General features: G+C 42.5%; 1 protein-coding gene across 1 annotated transcript; it reads right to left on the reverse strand.

Annotated features, from left to right (window-relative positions):
- Window positions 1-3,165: 3,165 nt before the first annotated feature.
- Window positions 3,166-8,659, reverse strand: LOC107832437 (uncharacterized). The gene is made up of 2 exons (XM_016660284.2): window positions 8,034-8,659; window positions 3,166-5,185 (listed from the first exon to the last, which is right to left on the reverse strand). Exon 2 carries the CDS (start codon window positions 3,712-3,714, stop codon window positions 3,166-3,168), a length of 549 nt encoding a protein of 182 aa, XP_016515770.2. The 5' UTR covers window positions 3,715-5,185; window positions 8,034-8,659.
- Between the last annotated feature and the right edge of the window lie 7,999 nt (window positions 8,660-16,658).

Consider the following 16,658-nt stretch of genomic DNA (forward strand, 5'->3'; position numbering starts at 1 on the left):
CGAGGGTAGTGACTTTAACCTAGGTGGCCAATTGACGAGTAATTTCATGTAAGACATGATTGACATGATTGGGGAATATGTTATAACCGTTGCTCGATATTACCCACTCTCACACCTTTCGGTAGAAAGAATGATTTTGTCCAATTGACTTTCTCAAGACCAATCGTGTATGCATATTTGCTCAAGCAATTAGGGTTTAAGTCGGGTATTACTCTCTCTCGAGGTTTTAACCCTTTAATTGGGATTATCAATTCTCTTGAGTCCATCCCAATTCCTTGTTGGATCAATTTTAGAGACTTAGGCTCTCTTTCTCAAGAAGAGCTCAAGTCTACTTAGCACAAACTAGTGTTTGCTACCACTAATTCAGTAATTAAATCATGAAATTGACCCAAATAGCAAAAATCCATAGTCAATATAGCCCTAAATTGCAACACCCATTAATTACCTACACTAGGGTTGAGCTACAACCCTAGCTAATGGGTTTAGGTACTCATACTTGAAGAGAAAAACAGAGAAATAGTTGAAGATGAACACATATTAATTAATTGCTAAGCTAAATACAAAAATTCAATGATAAAAAGTAAGTAAAAATGCCAAAAATGGCTACAAGATACGTTCCCACGAGCGCAACAACTATTCTAAAATGTCTGATGCCCTAAAACTGGAAAAAGATTCTATTTATACTAAGTTGAAAAAATTGGACAAAAATGCCTCGGCGGGGTTAGTGCGGACCGCACAAAATGGTGTGCGCCAGCATTAGGCTCTTGAACTTGAAAACTTGACTCTCTGAACCCAGGCTCCGCAAGCCGCACAAAATGGACTGCGGCCGCGGAAGCTTTTAGCGCGGTCCGCATAGAATTGATCGCGGATCGCACAGGCTTCAATCCTTGAACTTGGCATCTCTCTGAATCTTGGCTCTGCGGACCGCACAGGCTTCAATCCTTGAACTTGGCATCTCTCTGAATCTTGGCTCTACGGACCGCACAAAATGGTAGTGCGGCCGCATTGCCTTCAGTGCGGACCGCACAAAACCTTCTGCGGCCGCACTGCCTTAATGCCTGAAATACCAGCTCTCTGAATCTCCTTAGTGCGAACCGCACAAAGTGTAGTGCGGTCGCACTGGGCCTGTTTTTCCTGAGTTTGTCTTGTCTTCAGTACTTGTGCAGGTTTCACTCCTTTTGAGCTGATCTTTGACATTGTAGTCACTTTGTGGATCAAACCTGCAATCAAGCACAACTTGTGAGCCTTTTGGAACTATTTTGTATGAATTTATAATCAAAGCGTAAGCAAGAAGGAGTATAAAATGCGTCAAAATCCCTAGTTATCAACTCCCCCAAACTTAAGCTTTTGCTTGTACTCAAGCAAACAAAATAAGACCCACCCCTTAAGGGAAAAGTCAAGAAATTTTCAGTTGTCCTAAAGCAACCGCAATTAGCATCAATTGGGACTAACAATTGCCCTAAATACAAAATGAGTCATTAACAACATTTAACCTTTGAAAAACCATGGATCAAGTGCGACACAAGAGCTTCAAGAGTTGACTCAACACATCAAAGAACTCTCTCAATTACTTTGGTCATTGTGGAACCCAAACTCACACATCCTCAACTCTCCCTAAGCAAACCTTACCTTTAGAATATTGGCACACAAAACGAGGTTAGTGAAAATTCACTCATCTCTCTCAAGAAAAAGTCACAAGTCCGGCTCTATGTACCATATGCTTGCCCCTTATGTGAGTATCCACTAATGTAAGCTTCATTCAACTCAAGATCATATAGGGCTTTTGTGGAGATATTGTAAAGGCTTTTGGTTCAGGGTAGGACATGTTTTGGTCTAAGTATGTTCCATCTTCCCTTAAGCACTTCTTTTGATTCATTTGACACATATTCTCTTGGCTCTTTAAGTCATTTCACTTCTTTCTAAGGGGTTAGAAAGATACACTGTCACTCTATCTTATGAATTTCAAACCTCTTTTTCCTTTCTCAACCTTCCACACCTTTCATTCTTTGCTTTTCTTAAATCCCTTTTTATTCCTTTTCACATTTAGCATTCTTTTGTTTTGTCTTTTACTTTTCTTCTCTTTCATTACCTTTCCCTTTCTTCACTTTTGTGCCTTTTTACCACTTTGTTGTCATCCTCGTCTCTTCCCCCTCCCCTCCCCCAAACTTATACTTTTGCCATGTGCTAAAGGAAAGATCGGGTGCCAAGAGAGGATATCTTTTAGAACGGGTATAGGCTTGTATCATGGTTCTTGAAAGAAAAAGGTCTAAGGCTCAAAAGGGTTAACTAGGGATCATATCATTGGTAGGCTATGGAATTGTTCAAACTATCATTTGGACCAAGGAGAGCCTATAATCATGCCTTAAGTCAAAAATTCACCGATGATTTCTCCTCAACAAACATTCAGGGCAAGTTCTAGACCAATGGCTCGGGACTTGGACGTGCAATTTAATTACTCACCACACAAGCTAAGGGATTGCTAAAGACATAGAGTCGGGGGCCCACAACGATCTTAGATACGATTTGAGCACACAATGGTCCCGAAAAATCACTTGATGATTATCGGTCAACACAAGAGTCTCATGGTCACGACTTTCACCATCCTAACCACAACAATTTATTTTTGACCATGAGATCAAAGGCAAATGTGCTAGGCCCAAGTGAAGCTTTGCTTGAGGCACCCTTAACTATTAACTATTAAAAACAAAAAAGAAAAACGGACTCAAACTCTTAAGAAGGTTGTCATGCCATCCATCATTGGGAAGAGCCACCTGGTTCACACAATACTCCACCTTTGGAAAGAACCGCGGCATTAAGAAAACCAAAGGCTTATTGAAAACGTTCAAAACAAAACAAAAAGCTACAAACATAAATAAGAAGCTAAAAACGAATTTTTTTTACGAAAAGTAGAATGAATATATACAAGAAACATAACTTTATATACAAACCCAAAGTAAAATAAAAGTGCAATAAATGTAACTAAATATCAAATTATATACAGACCAAAGATGAAAAATCAAAAAAGCATAAAAATGTATCAATATATATACAGTCATCCAAAATGTAGGGCCTACCCCCTCAAATTAAAGCTGTCATTATCCCCAATGCCAACTAGTCTAAATAAAGCATCAAAATGATAAGAGGAAAAAGGATATAGAAGACTCCCTAAGCCCTGTCTGTCTGCATATCAGATTGGTTCCTAGTGGTCTGCTCCTCTGCTACTGGGACCTGAGCCTGGACCTTGACAGGCTCTGGAACTGGTACATCTTGTGGCTGATTGGAGGAAGTCTCCAGTGGGTCCGCCAACTGGATGATAGCATCATCAGCTTTAGGAATCATCCTCCTCCTCTTCGGAGGCCTCTGTATCTGCTCCTGCTGTGGCTGAGTTGCTGGGACTAGGTCCTCGAGCAATAAGTCTAAAGGCATCTGATCTGCCTTCAGTCTGTCAACATCTGCACGCAGCTCCTTCACGAACTCCTTGGAGGCCCGTGTCTTCCGCAACTTTTTGTGCTCCTGAGCAAGATCCTTGAGAGTCTTGCTATGTGAATCAACTGCCTTTGAGAGCGCAACCTGAGTGTCGAGGATCTTCTTCTGATTGTCAAGTATCTCCTTGAGCGCATCCTTTATCGACTGTGGCATCCGTGGGGCTGGGGGAACCGACTGAGCCTCTACAGTGGTAGTCAAGATGGACAACTTGGATGAGGCAGTCTGCATCCAGTTGTTGATACTCAGAAGTGCCTAGCTCAGACGGTGAGCAGTAATAGGATGGGCCCGAGAAGATGGGATCTCCGAGCCCGATGATGTGGATGGACCAGCAGGAATAGCTGTGGATGTGGAAGGTCCGGGAGGGATGTCAGCAGGAGTGGAGGTAGGCTCAGCAGGGAACTCTACCACAACTGGCTCTTCAGACTGGCCAGTTGGGGTAGAAGCAGGAGCTTTGTAGTTCTTGCTCTTGGGGTTGTCATCCCCCTTCATGCTATACCAGGAAAATGGGCTACCGCCTTGACCTTGATATCATAGGGTCTCTTGTCCACCTCCATGTCCCGAAAGTACATTGTGAGGAAGCTGGGAAAAGGGTAGTTCTGGTCATGCTCCACTCCCACTATAGTGATAATTCGGGACATCACATTCCCCACGTTGATAAGGTACTCTACAATGATATAAGCCACTAACATAGCCGGTGGAGAGGAAGGGTGTTGTCATGAGTGGTAGGGTCCAAGCTGCAAACAAAAGTCTCCCATTCCCTCGCCTCAAAGTTCAAGCTCCTTCTCAATATTTTGACTCCAACAGTCAACCAGTCGGGGACGGTACCTGGGATTGCCAGGTACTGTGCTAGCCATGGACGGACCTCCTTGCCAATTTCCAACTTTGCCATATACAATATCTCATCCTCCTCATTGAAGCTCAGATACTCATTTATCGACTTCCCATCAAATAACACCTTCAAGTTCCGAACCTTGGTCACTTTGGAGCCCTTTTTGATGTGGGCTACATTGCAATAAAACTCCTTGACCAAGTGTTCATTGGCGTCTACACAGTCATCCATGAAATGCTCCCAGCCCACTCTAGTTCTAAACTGTCTTTGCACGTCGGGATTGTGGGGTAATAGGTCTCTATCTATGAAGCTCCTCTCCGGGATCAGTTTTCTCACCGGCCACTACTCACTAAACTTATGGTACGCCACTTCACTTACAAACCTACCCTCCCAAGCTTCGGGCTTCCTAGTTCTAGCAACACCTCTCACCTGAGGCTCACCACCTTCAGCTACCTCCTCATCTCCCTCTACTTCCTCCTCACCTTCGTATGCACCCTCCCCGGATAATAAAGCTGCGGGGGAGGTAGAGTAATCACTACTACCGGCTGTTGAGCCCTTAGATGACTCAGTAGAAACATGTGCTGGTGCTTGGGCAGTGGGTGATGGTGGAGGAGTAGTATTTGTCAGTTTGAATCTTCCCGGCCAATCTTCAACATATTCTGGCACGGAGTCCGAAGAAATGTCCTGGGATGCACATACTCACTCCCCGACTGATCACTGGCTTTGTCAGCTGCTTTTATTGCCTTCCTCATCTGTTTTATGCTTTGTCTAACTTGGGGAGTGAATCTAATCATCTTCTTGCCCTTTCCCCCGGGAGGATTCACCTCTGTCGGGTTGTTTTGAGCCTTTCCCTAATTGTTTAACCATTGTCTGCAATCACAATCACATGGCATTGTTAGTATCAGTTGCAGCATTAGAGAAACAGTGAAAATTCAGTGTTGCAGAACATGGGAACATAGTTGCAGAAGTCCCTAGTGCAGACCGCATAAAATGGAGTGTGGCCACACAGGGGCCAGTGCGGTCCGCACAAAATGGTAGGGTGGTCCGCACAAAATGGTAGGGTTCAGACTACCCATCCTCTATATCTAACCAGTGCGGACCGCACAAAATGGTAGTGCGGTTGCACAAGGACCAGTGTGGTTCACACAAAATGTAGTGCGGCCGCACTGCCCAAGGTTTATCTTTCCAGAAGTTCATCAGTGCGGTCCACACAAAATGGAACTGCGGAATGCACTGGGGCACCGCGGACCACACAAAAGCGACCGCGGTCCGCACTAAGTGCCCAATTTTGGCACTGAGTTAGGGTTCATGGGATTTTTGCTTTTAAGTCCAAATTTTCACCTAATGAGTGCCCCTAAGTCATTTCTTGGTCCATTAAACTAACAAAGTCCTCATGAATTCAAAATTTACCTCTACTTTAGCCTAGGCAATTGAAATAAATACGGGAGGAAGAAGAACAGAAGCTCAGAAAAACAAAAATTAAACAAAATTACAAAATTAAACAAGGAAAAGGAAGATTTTGTTACCAGATTATGAGATGAAGTGAAACTAATCAATGCCAAGCAAGTAATTACGATCAAATGCAAGGGAAGAACAATATTAGTATGCTCTGCGAGTTAAAATTTTGAAAATTTTGAAAAGGGTAATAGGAGACCCTTAAGGTCTATTTATAGAAAAGCCCCTGGGGCCCAGTCTCACCTACCAGTGCAGACCGCACAAAATGGACCGCGGTCTATATTGAACTGTTTTATTCAAGTTTGAGAAGGCAACACTTTGAGGTCCGCACAAAATGGACTGCGGCCGCAGAGGTTCACCGCGGACCGCACAAAATGTAGTGCGGCCGCGGTGGCAAACTTCAGAGAAGCTTCATTTTACCCACACCATTGCGGTCCGCACAAAATGTACTGCGGCCGCACTGGCAACTTCAGAGACCTGTGCATTTTTTCCACTATGTCTTGCACTGCATCAACACAACCCTGTAACATCTCACAACCAGTTAACTCAAAAATCAATCCTATACTTCAAGAAAATCAAAGAAATCAAGAAGAAAAACACATGGGTTGCCTCCCAAGAAACGCCTGATTTAACGTCGCGGCACGACGTAGGTTACCATCACATCATTTGAAATGAAGTGCCACCACATGGCTGTCATCAATTTTCCCAAGATAATGCTTGCCCCGGTGCCCGTTAACTCTAAAGACTTCACCAATTTTTATTTTTCAAATCAAGAGCACCAAAAGGGGTTACAAACACAACTTCAAATGACCCACTCCATTTTGATTTAAGCTTTCCCGGAAATAGACGTAACCGAGAGTTGAACAAGAGAACCAATCACCTACTTTGAACTCCTTTCCACGAGCATATTTATCATGAAGGTACTTCATCTTGTCCTTATACAAGGACGAACCAAAGTAGACATGGAATCTAAATTCATCAAGTTTATTGAGCTGCTCTACACGAAGATTGGCTGCAACATCCCATTCAAGATTCAACTTCCTCAAAGCCCACATGGCCTTGTGCTCTAACTCAACCGGAAGATGGCAAGCTTTCCCAAACACCAACCGATACGGAGACATACCAATCGGAGTTTGTAAGCCGTCTAACAAGCCCATAGAGCGTCATCCAACTTCTTCGACCAATCAGTCCTATTAGTATTGACCGTCTTTGACAATATACTTTTGATTTCCCTGTTGGAGACTGTCACACCTCCTTTTTACTACCCCCCGGAAGGGTATAAGGGAGTTTTGTCCAATTTAAGTGACAATCGAAACAAGATTATTTATTTATTCAGAGTCACCACTTGGGATAATTTATGGTGTCCCAAGTCACCGGTTTGGAATCCTGAATCGAGGAAAGATTGACTCTGTTCTATAGTCCGCGAACACAGAAATTCGGGTAAGGAATTCTGTTAACCCAAGAGAAGGTGTTAGGCATTCCCGGGTTTCGTGGCTATAGCACGGTCGCTCAACTATTATTATTGGCCTAATTATCTGATTTTAAAACACTTTTAGACCTATGTGCACTTTTAACCTTTAACCTTTAAAAATCGCTTTTAATTATTTAAAGAATTAATTCAAGGTTATATAAAACATATCGCAAGCCATGGCACATGAAATGCACCCGTGGTTCACGACACGTTCTATTTAATCTTGTTGGAAATTAGAACTGGGCCACATGAAATACCCCCGGGTTTTAGAAATTAAGCATCACAACTACGTCAGGGAGCCGTACCCGTAGATATGATGATTCATTAATTAATGCACCTAAAACATGCTACAATTGTACATTCTCATCAGATTATACACCCATTGGATGGTACAACTATAATAGCTCTCAATTGAATAACAACTAAGAGCCATATACATCATCACAAATATTTGAACTACTTATTATATTTGATACAATTCATCAAAATCAAGTTCCAGCAATCATGAGAGATTGGTTTGTAAAAGACTTATATGTATTACTTTGCAAGAAATCAATTTTTACGTAGAAATAGTGAATGGTTTTGTTTTCCTGATGTAGAATTCTCACAGCCAGCACAACTAATACTATGTAACTCCTAATAAAATAAGCAATCTGATATCCAAAAAAAAACTTAAATCGATCATCAAAACGAGAATCTCAAACTATTCAAAAATATAAATGAATGCCAATGAACACCAAAATAACAAGAGAAACGACTCATATCATTAATCAAACAAGATGAGAAGTGGACCTTGGAAGTTGAATATGAAACTTTAACGCTTGGACTGCTTTGAAATTCACAAGCGACCAGATCGCGAACAAGACCTCGACGGAAATGGAACCTCAAATCGGCGACAAATCAGAGCGACAAACGACGACCCCAAAACCTTGCTCTGTTCTATGATTTTATTAATGGATAGGCCATTTTCAGGTGTTGTATTGGACTGATTTTCGCTGGGTTTTGAACTGTTTCCATGGAGTTTTCAGCTGTGTCTTTTGGAGGTTTGAAAGCTAGTTTTCGACTAACTTCGCGGTTGGTTTTTCAGCTGGTTTCGGGCTTCATGTGGCGACGTTAATAGAGGTTTTCTGGTGGTGTTCATGGAAGGAAAAGAGTAGCTCTCATGGCTGCTTTGGACGGCAGAAAAATGAAACGATGGCTGCGTTTTTCTGTTGTAATGTTGTTGCACAGCTTCCTTCTTTTTCTTGTTGTGTATGTGTGTTATATTGTTGAGGGTGGCAAAGATGAGAGAAGAGGGTGACCGTTTGGTTGAAGAAGCAAAACGATGGGGTGTTCTTGGGTGTTAGCGGCGCTGCTTCATCTTCAGGCTCCTAGGGTTTTCTTCTATTGTTCCAACGAAGAAGACGATGAAAAGCTACGGGGGTTCGGGTGTCTTTGTGCGGTGTTTTTTGAGTATCAGCAGCGGATGGGATTTAGCTTTTTTGTCTAGGTCTTTAGGCGTTAGCTATGTAGGTCTAAGGTCTCCTTTATTTTCAGCTCATTTCCCTTTATATGTATATGTCTAGGGTTCAATTAAAGGGAAGAGGTGTTGGGCCAAGGGTTAATTTGGGGCAATGGGGGGTTTGGGCTCAAGGGCTAGTCCGAAATTGGGCCATCTTCTTGCCCAAAATTGAGCTAAAATTGTCTTGAATTAACTAACAATTGAGCTTCTTAGAAAAATCTGGATTTCATTAACTAAGGACCTAAGTTTTCCTTATTTAGAATAGTATAAAGCATTTATAAAAATGTAAGATTACTCCTAATTAATTAAATTAACTATTAGAGATAAACAATAAATGAAACTGTTTTCTTTTTGGTATTTTTTCAAGATTAAAATGACTAGAAACAACTATATTTTTGTAATTTTTATTTTTCTTGTAATAAAATAAGTAAAAGAGTTAAAATGAGTTGAAATAGCTATATTATGCCTAAATTAAATATTTACGTGCTAAAATATGAAAAATCTTGGGGAGGGTCAAAAATCACATATCTACAGAGACTTCCACTTGACCACTTGCTTGAGGATGATAGAGGGTAGAAACTTTGTGATTGACACCGTGCTTAGAAAACAACATGTCGAAAGCTTTATTGCAAAAGTGAGACCCCCCATCACTGATAATCGCACGAGGAGTGCCAAACCTTGTGAAAATGCTCTTCTTAAGAAATGCAACAACACTCCGGGCTTCATTGTTAGGCAAAGCCACGGCTTCAACCCATTTTGAGACATAGTCAACCGCCACAAGAATGTAAGTATTCCCACAAGAGCTAACAAATGGACCCATGAAATCCATGCCCCAAACATCAAAGATATCCACTTCAAGAATGGTATTGATAGGCATCTCATCCTTTTTAGAAATTCCACCCGCTCTTTGGCATTCGTCACACCTCTTCAGAAAATCACCCACATCTTTGAACAAGGATGACCAATAGAACCCACAACTAAGAACTTTCGAGGCGGTACTCACCCCACCGTGATGGCCACCATAGGGTGAAGAATGACAAGCCTCCAAGATATTCAATTGCTCTTCCTCCGGGACACACCTTCGGATCACACCATCCGTGCAAATCTTGAACAAGTATGGCTCATCCCAATAAAAATCCAAACTATCCCACTTGAGCTTCTTCCTTTGGTTAGAAGAGAGCTCACACGGGATTATTCCGGTCACAAGGTAATTAACAACATCGACAAACCATGGCATATCATTTACCGACACCGCAAGGAGTTGTTCATCGGGAAATGAATCATTGATCTCTAGGCCATCACTAGGCCTCCTCCTCCAAATGGGACAAGTGGTCCGCCACTTGGTTCTCACTACCTTTCCGGTCCACAATTTCTAGATCAAACTCTTGAAGTAGTAACGCCCATCGCATCAATCTTGCCTTGGAGTCTTTCTTTGTCATCAAGTACTTAAGGGCGGCATGATCGGTGTGCACTATGACCTTGGCCCCCATGAGATACGGTCGGAACTTTTCCATTGCAAACACTATGACCAACAACTCTTTTTCGGTAACCATGTAGTTCCTTTGAGCCCCATTCATGGTCTTGCTTGCGTAGTACACCAGATGAAACATCTTGTTAACCTTTTGACCCAAGACAGCCCCAACCGCAACGTCACTTGCGTCACACATGAGCTCGAAAGGCAAGCTCTAATTTGGTGCGGTAATGATTGGGGTAGTGGTCAACTTAAGCTTGAGAAGCTCAAATGCTTGCATACATCCCTCATCGAACACAAACTTTGCATCCTTTTCTAGTAGCTTGCACAAGGGGTTTACCACCTTTGAAAAATCTTTTATAAACCTCCGGTAGAACCCTGCGTGCCCAAGAAAACTTCTCACCCCCTTGACGGAAATAGGGGGAGGAAGCCTTGAAATCACCTCTATCTTGTCCTTGTCAACTTCAATCCCATGCTTTGAAATCTTGTGGCCCGACACTATGCCTTCCTCCACCATGAAGTGATATTTTTCCCAATTAAATATGAGATTTGTGTCTTCACATCGGGCCAAAACTCTATCCAAATTTCCCAAACACTCTTCAAATGAATCTCCAACCACACTGAAATCGTCCATGAAGACCTCCAAAATATCTTTCACCATGTCGGTGAAAATAGCCATCATGCATTGTTGGAATGTCGCCGGGGCATTACACAACCTGAACGACATCCGAGAGAAAGCGAAGGTTCCATACGGACAGGTAAAGGTGGTCTTATCCTGGTCATCCGGGGTAATTAAGATTTGATTATACCCCGAGTATCCATCCAAAAAGCAATAAAAAGCACGCCCCGCAAGATGATCAAGCATTTGGTTAAGGAATGGCAATGAGAAATGATCCTTTCGGGTCACCTTGTTTAGCTTCCGGTAGTCCATACATACCCTCCATCCGGTAAGTGTCCGAGTGGGAGTAAGTTCATTGTTGTCATTCGTTACCACAATCATACCACCCTTTTTCGGTACACATTGCACCGGAGAAGTCCATGAGCTATCGAAAATGGGGTACACAACACCGACATCTAACCACTTGATCACTTGTTTCTTCATCACTTCTTGCATTGCCTCGTTCAATCTTCTTTGATGCTCCAAGGAAGGCTTTGCATCATCCTCCAAGATAATTTTTTGCATACAGAATGCGGGGCTTATTCCCCGAATATCAGCCAAAGTCCATCCAATTGCCCTTTTTCGCTTTTGAAGCACCGCCAAAGTGGCCTCAACCTGCATGTTAGTAAGGCAAGAAGAAATAATAACTGGTAAAGTAGAGTTTGAGCCCAAGAACTCATACCTGAGGTGCGGAGGCAGTGGTTTCAACTTCAACACTGGTGGCTCCTTAATTGATGGTTTTGTTGGTGGAGTTTTCCGGTTTTCAAGATCCAAAGACAATTTTCTAGGCTCATAGGGATAGGAGCCCATCCCATGTAAAGCATTCACACACTCCACTCTGCTTGCATCATCATTGACATCAAGATTTAATAGCATGGCCTCAAGGGGGTCCTCCACGTTGATCATAACACTGGTGTCATCCACAATCACAGCTATGACAAGGTCTACAAATGAGCACACCTCAGTGCTATTGGGCTGCTTCATAGATTTGTAAACATGAAAGACGACCTTTTCATCTCCCACTCGGAAAGTGAGCTCACCCACTTCAACATGAACCAATGCCTTCCCCGTCGCAAGGAAAGGCCTCCCTAGAATGATTGGGACCTCATAGTCCACTTCACAGTCTAAAATTACAAAGTCAGCCGGCAATATGAATTTGTCCACCCAGACAAGCACGTCATCAATAATGCCCAAAGGTCGCTTCATCGATCGATCCGCCATTTGTAACCTCATGGAAGTCGGTCTAGGTTTCCCAATATCCAAAGTTTTGAAAACTGAGTAAGGCATCAAATTGATACTAGCTCCCAAATCATATAGAGCCTTGGCAAAATTCGCACTCCCAATGGTGCAAGGAATGGTGAAAGCACCGGGATCTTCAAGCTTCAGGGCCATTGAATGCACTATAGCACTAACTTGGTGAGTCATCTTTATAGTTTCACAATCCATAGAACGCTTCTTTGTGACCAAGTCTTTCATGAATTTTGCATAGCCCGACATTTGTTCAAGTGCCTCCACCAAAGGCACATTAATAGATAAGCTCTTCATCATGTCAATGAACTTTTTGAACTGATTATCATTTTTCTGCTTTGCTAGCCTTTGAGGATAAAGCGAGGTGGTCTTGGAAAAGGTGCCTTGGCTTTGGGCATCACCGACTCGGGCATGTCAATCACGTGTTCCCTAGACGGGTTCACGGCATCTTGAGTTTCCACCTCGGCCTCATTAATGTCAATCCTCACTTCATTGTTCACTTTCTTCAACCACATCTTCAACTACCAAAGGTACTTCATCATCTTGCAACTCAACATCATCATCCACAACTTGCTTTTGCCTAGAGGCATTCACATCACCGCTTCCCCCACTTCTAGTTATAATGGCCATAAGCCTAATTGTAATTAGGGGTGGGCATTCGGTATTTCGGTTCGGTATTTAAGAATTTCGGTTCGGTATTTCGGTATTCGATTTATTAATTGTATATACCAAATACCATACCAAAATATTTCGGTACGGTTTAGTATTTCTTAATTTGGTTCGGTATGGTTTCGGTACGGTTTCGGTTTAATAATCGCTGAATAATCAATGCTAACAGTGCACATGCACAACTGAAACTTTTACTGTGAATTGTGAAAGAATCTGCTCCGAACTATAAAGAATAGAGAATTGAGTTATTAATCAAAGTATAGGCTAAAACACCAAATAACTCCAGTGCACTGCAAAGTGCAAACTGAAAATTTTTGGGCGTTGGGGCTGGGGCTGGGAATTAGAATTATAGGCCAAAAGGTCGATGGGCTGGGGATGGGTTATTAAGAAATTAGAAATTAGAGTGGGCTGGGTAGATGGGCTGGGGTTGGGAATTAAATAAAGAAAGGTTTGGGCTTGGGCGTTGGGGCTGGGGCGATGGGCAGTGGGCTGGGTTATTAAGAAAATGTCTTTTAAAAATCGGTATTTCGGTATACCGAAATACTGAAATTTCAGAATTTTAATACCGAGGACCGTACCGAAATACCGAAATACCGAAATTGCAATACCGAATTAGATCGAAATACCGAAAAAACCCGAAACCGAAATACCGAATTATTTCGGTTCGGTTTGGAATTCGGTTTTTCGGATTTTATGCCCACCCCTATGATTGTTCCCACCCTTCGGGTTCACTACCGTATCACTTGGTAGAGCACCCTTAGGGCGAGTATTCAAAGATTGAGAGATTTGGCCTAATTGCACCTCCAAGTTCCGGATAGAGGTATTATGAGAAGCCAACTAAGCATCGGAATCTTGGTTCTTCTTCATCATTTGTTCGAACATCATTTCACTTCTACCCAAATCATTGCCAGAAGAACTAGGACCTTGAGAAGAAAATGGGGGTGGATTGTTCGGTTGTTGATACATTGGGGGCCTTTGAAAGCCTTGCCCCCGGTTGCCTTGGTTCCCATTGTTCCATCCACCTTGATTGCTATTGTTGCCCCAATTGTTATTATTACCATTCCAATTCCTTTGGTTGCCTTGATTGTTGTTCTGATTCTCCCAATTGTTGTTTTGGTTGTTGTTGTTCCAATTACCACCACCTTGTTGTTGATTGCCCTAATTTTTTTGGGGTTGCCATTGTTTGTTTGAAGAGTTGCCTCTATTGCCTTGATAGTTGTTGACATATTGTACCTCTTCACTTTGGTCATCATAACCATCATTTTGAAAACCATCACATGTATCATCATATTGCTCAGAATTCCCTTGGTTTTGTTGCCTTCTCTTGTTGACAAGCATATTAACACCTTCCATGGCATTCACTTGGCGTGGATTTTGGACTTGTTGCAATTGTGCCTTAGCCAATTGATTCATATTAGTTGTCAACTCTACTATAGCTTGCCCATGGTCATGTAATTCCTTGTGCAAATGAATTACTGTAGGCTCACCTTGAGGTACATTGACTCTACTTTGCCATGTAGAAGAAGTGTCAGCCATCTCATCAAGTACATCACATGCCTTATCATACGACAGCTTCATAAAATTTCCTCCGGCAAGTTGGTTCACTATGCATTGATTTGTTGTATTGATGCCCCGGTAGAAAGTTTGTTGGATCATAGTGTCGGTCATATCATTGTTGGGGCATTCTTTCACCATCGTTATATACCGCTCCCAAATCTCATGAAAAGGTTCCGTGGGCTCTTGCTTGAAAGCCAATATCTCATCTCGAAGTGCCGCCATATGCCTGGGTGAAAAGAATTTAGCAATGAATTTATCCGCCAACTCATCCCAAGTTGTGATGGAATGGTTGGGAAGTCTCTCGAGCCAATCTAATGCCTTCCCCCGAAGTGAGAATGAGAAAAATCTCAACCTAAGAGCATCCTCAGACACATTTGTCTATTTGCTCCCCCAGCATGTATCCACGAACCCCTTGAGATGTTTGTAGGCATTTTGATCCACAGCGCCCGTAAAGTACCCATGCTGCTTAAGTAAGGTCAACATCACATTGGTTATCTGAAAGTTGCTCGCCCGGATTCTGGGTGGGATAATAGCACTTGCATAACCCCGCTTCGGAAGTATTCTGGGAGCCACTCTTGGAGGTGGCAGAGGAGGGTCTGGAATATTGTCATTTGGATTAGCATTGGCATTGCGGCCTTTACGTTGTCCTTGAGGTACAAGAGGCACCTCATCTTGTTCAACATCATCTACATCCTCCCTCGCAATCACATTTCCAAGAGGGTCATTTGCGTTGTTCAATGCCATTTTAGTACTTGAGTAGTGACACAAACAAGTAAGTAATAAAGAAGGAAAAAAGAACAATACATGAAACTAACTAAATAGATAGCCAAAACCGTTAGCTCCCCGGCAACGGCGCTAAAAAGTTGATCGCAGCCTACTCCGCACCACTAAAAAGTAGCGAGAGAGGGTCACAATAGCTTTTACCCGATTTTGGGTCGGGATCAATTTCCACAGAGAACTAGAAAGGGAGTTGAGTATCTATTTAGGTTGGGATTGCGTATTGGTTCCAAATTGCACTTCTATTCATTTTTGGATTTTCTTTATAATTCTACTATTATCAAACTACAAATTATAATTACAACTAGATTAAGCTAAGAGTAAAATGCTACAAGTGTTCAAATATTCTAAAAGGCACTAGGGTAGTGACTTTCACCTAGGTGGCCAATTGACGGGTAATTGCATCTAAGACACGATTGACATGATTGGGGAATATGTTATAACCGTTGCTCGATATTACCCACTCTCACACCTCTCGGTAGAAAAAATGATTTTGCCCAATTGACTTTCTCAAGACCAATTGGGTATGCATATTTGCTCAAGCAACTAGGGTTCAAGTCGGGTATTACTCTCTCGAGGTTTAACCCTTTAATTGGGACTATCAATTCTCTTGAGTCCATCCCAATTCCTTGTTGGATCAATTTCAGAGACTTAGACTCTCTTTTTCAAGAAGAGCCCAAGTCAACTTAGCACAAACTAGTGTTTGCAACCACTAATTCAGTAATTAAACCATGAAATTGACCCAAATAGCAAACACCCATAGTCAATCTAGCCCTAAATTGCAACACCCATCAATTACCCACACTAGGGTTGAGCCACAACCCTAGCTAATGGGTCTAGCTACTCATACTTGAAGAGAAAAACAGAGAAATAGATAACGATGAACACATATTAATTAATTGCTAAGCTAAATACAAATATTCAATGATAAAAAGTAAGTAAAAATGCCCAAAATGGCTACAAGATACGTTCCCACGAGCGCATCAGCTATTCTAAAATGTCTGATGCCCTAAAAATGGAAAAAGATTCTATTTATACTAAGCTGAAAAAACTGGACAAAAATGCCCTTGCGGGGTTAGTGCGGACCGCACAAAATGGTGAGGCTCTTGAACTTGAAAACTTGACTCTCTGAATCCAGGCTCCGCGGGCCGCACCGAATGGACTGCGGCCGCGGAAACTTCTAGCGCGTTCCGCACAGAATTGACCGCGGATCGCACATGCTTCAATCCTTGAACTTGGCATCTCTCTGAATCTTGGCTCTGCGGACCGCACAGAATGGTAGTGCGGCCGCATTGCCTTTAGTGCGGACCGCACAAAACCTTCTGCGGCCGCACTGCCTTATTGCCTGAAATACCAGCTCTCTGAATCTCCCTAGTGCGGACTGCACAAAGTGTAGTGAGACCGCACTAGGCCTGTTTTTCCTGAGTTTGTCTTGTCTTCAGTTCTTGTGCAGGTTTTACTCCTTTTGAGCTGATCTTTGACATCGTAGTCACTTTGTGGATCAAACCTGCAATCAAGCACAACTTGTGAGCCTTT

The sequence above is a fragment of the Nicotiana tabacum genome, chromosome 11 (genome assembly GCF_000715075.1).
Source record: "Nicotiana tabacum cultivar K326 chromosome 11, ASM71507v2, whole genome shotgun sequence".
In the NCBI taxonomy this organism is placed as follows: domain Eukaryota; kingdom Viridiplantae; phylum Streptophyta; class Magnoliopsida; order Solanales; family Solanaceae; genus Nicotiana; species Nicotiana tabacum.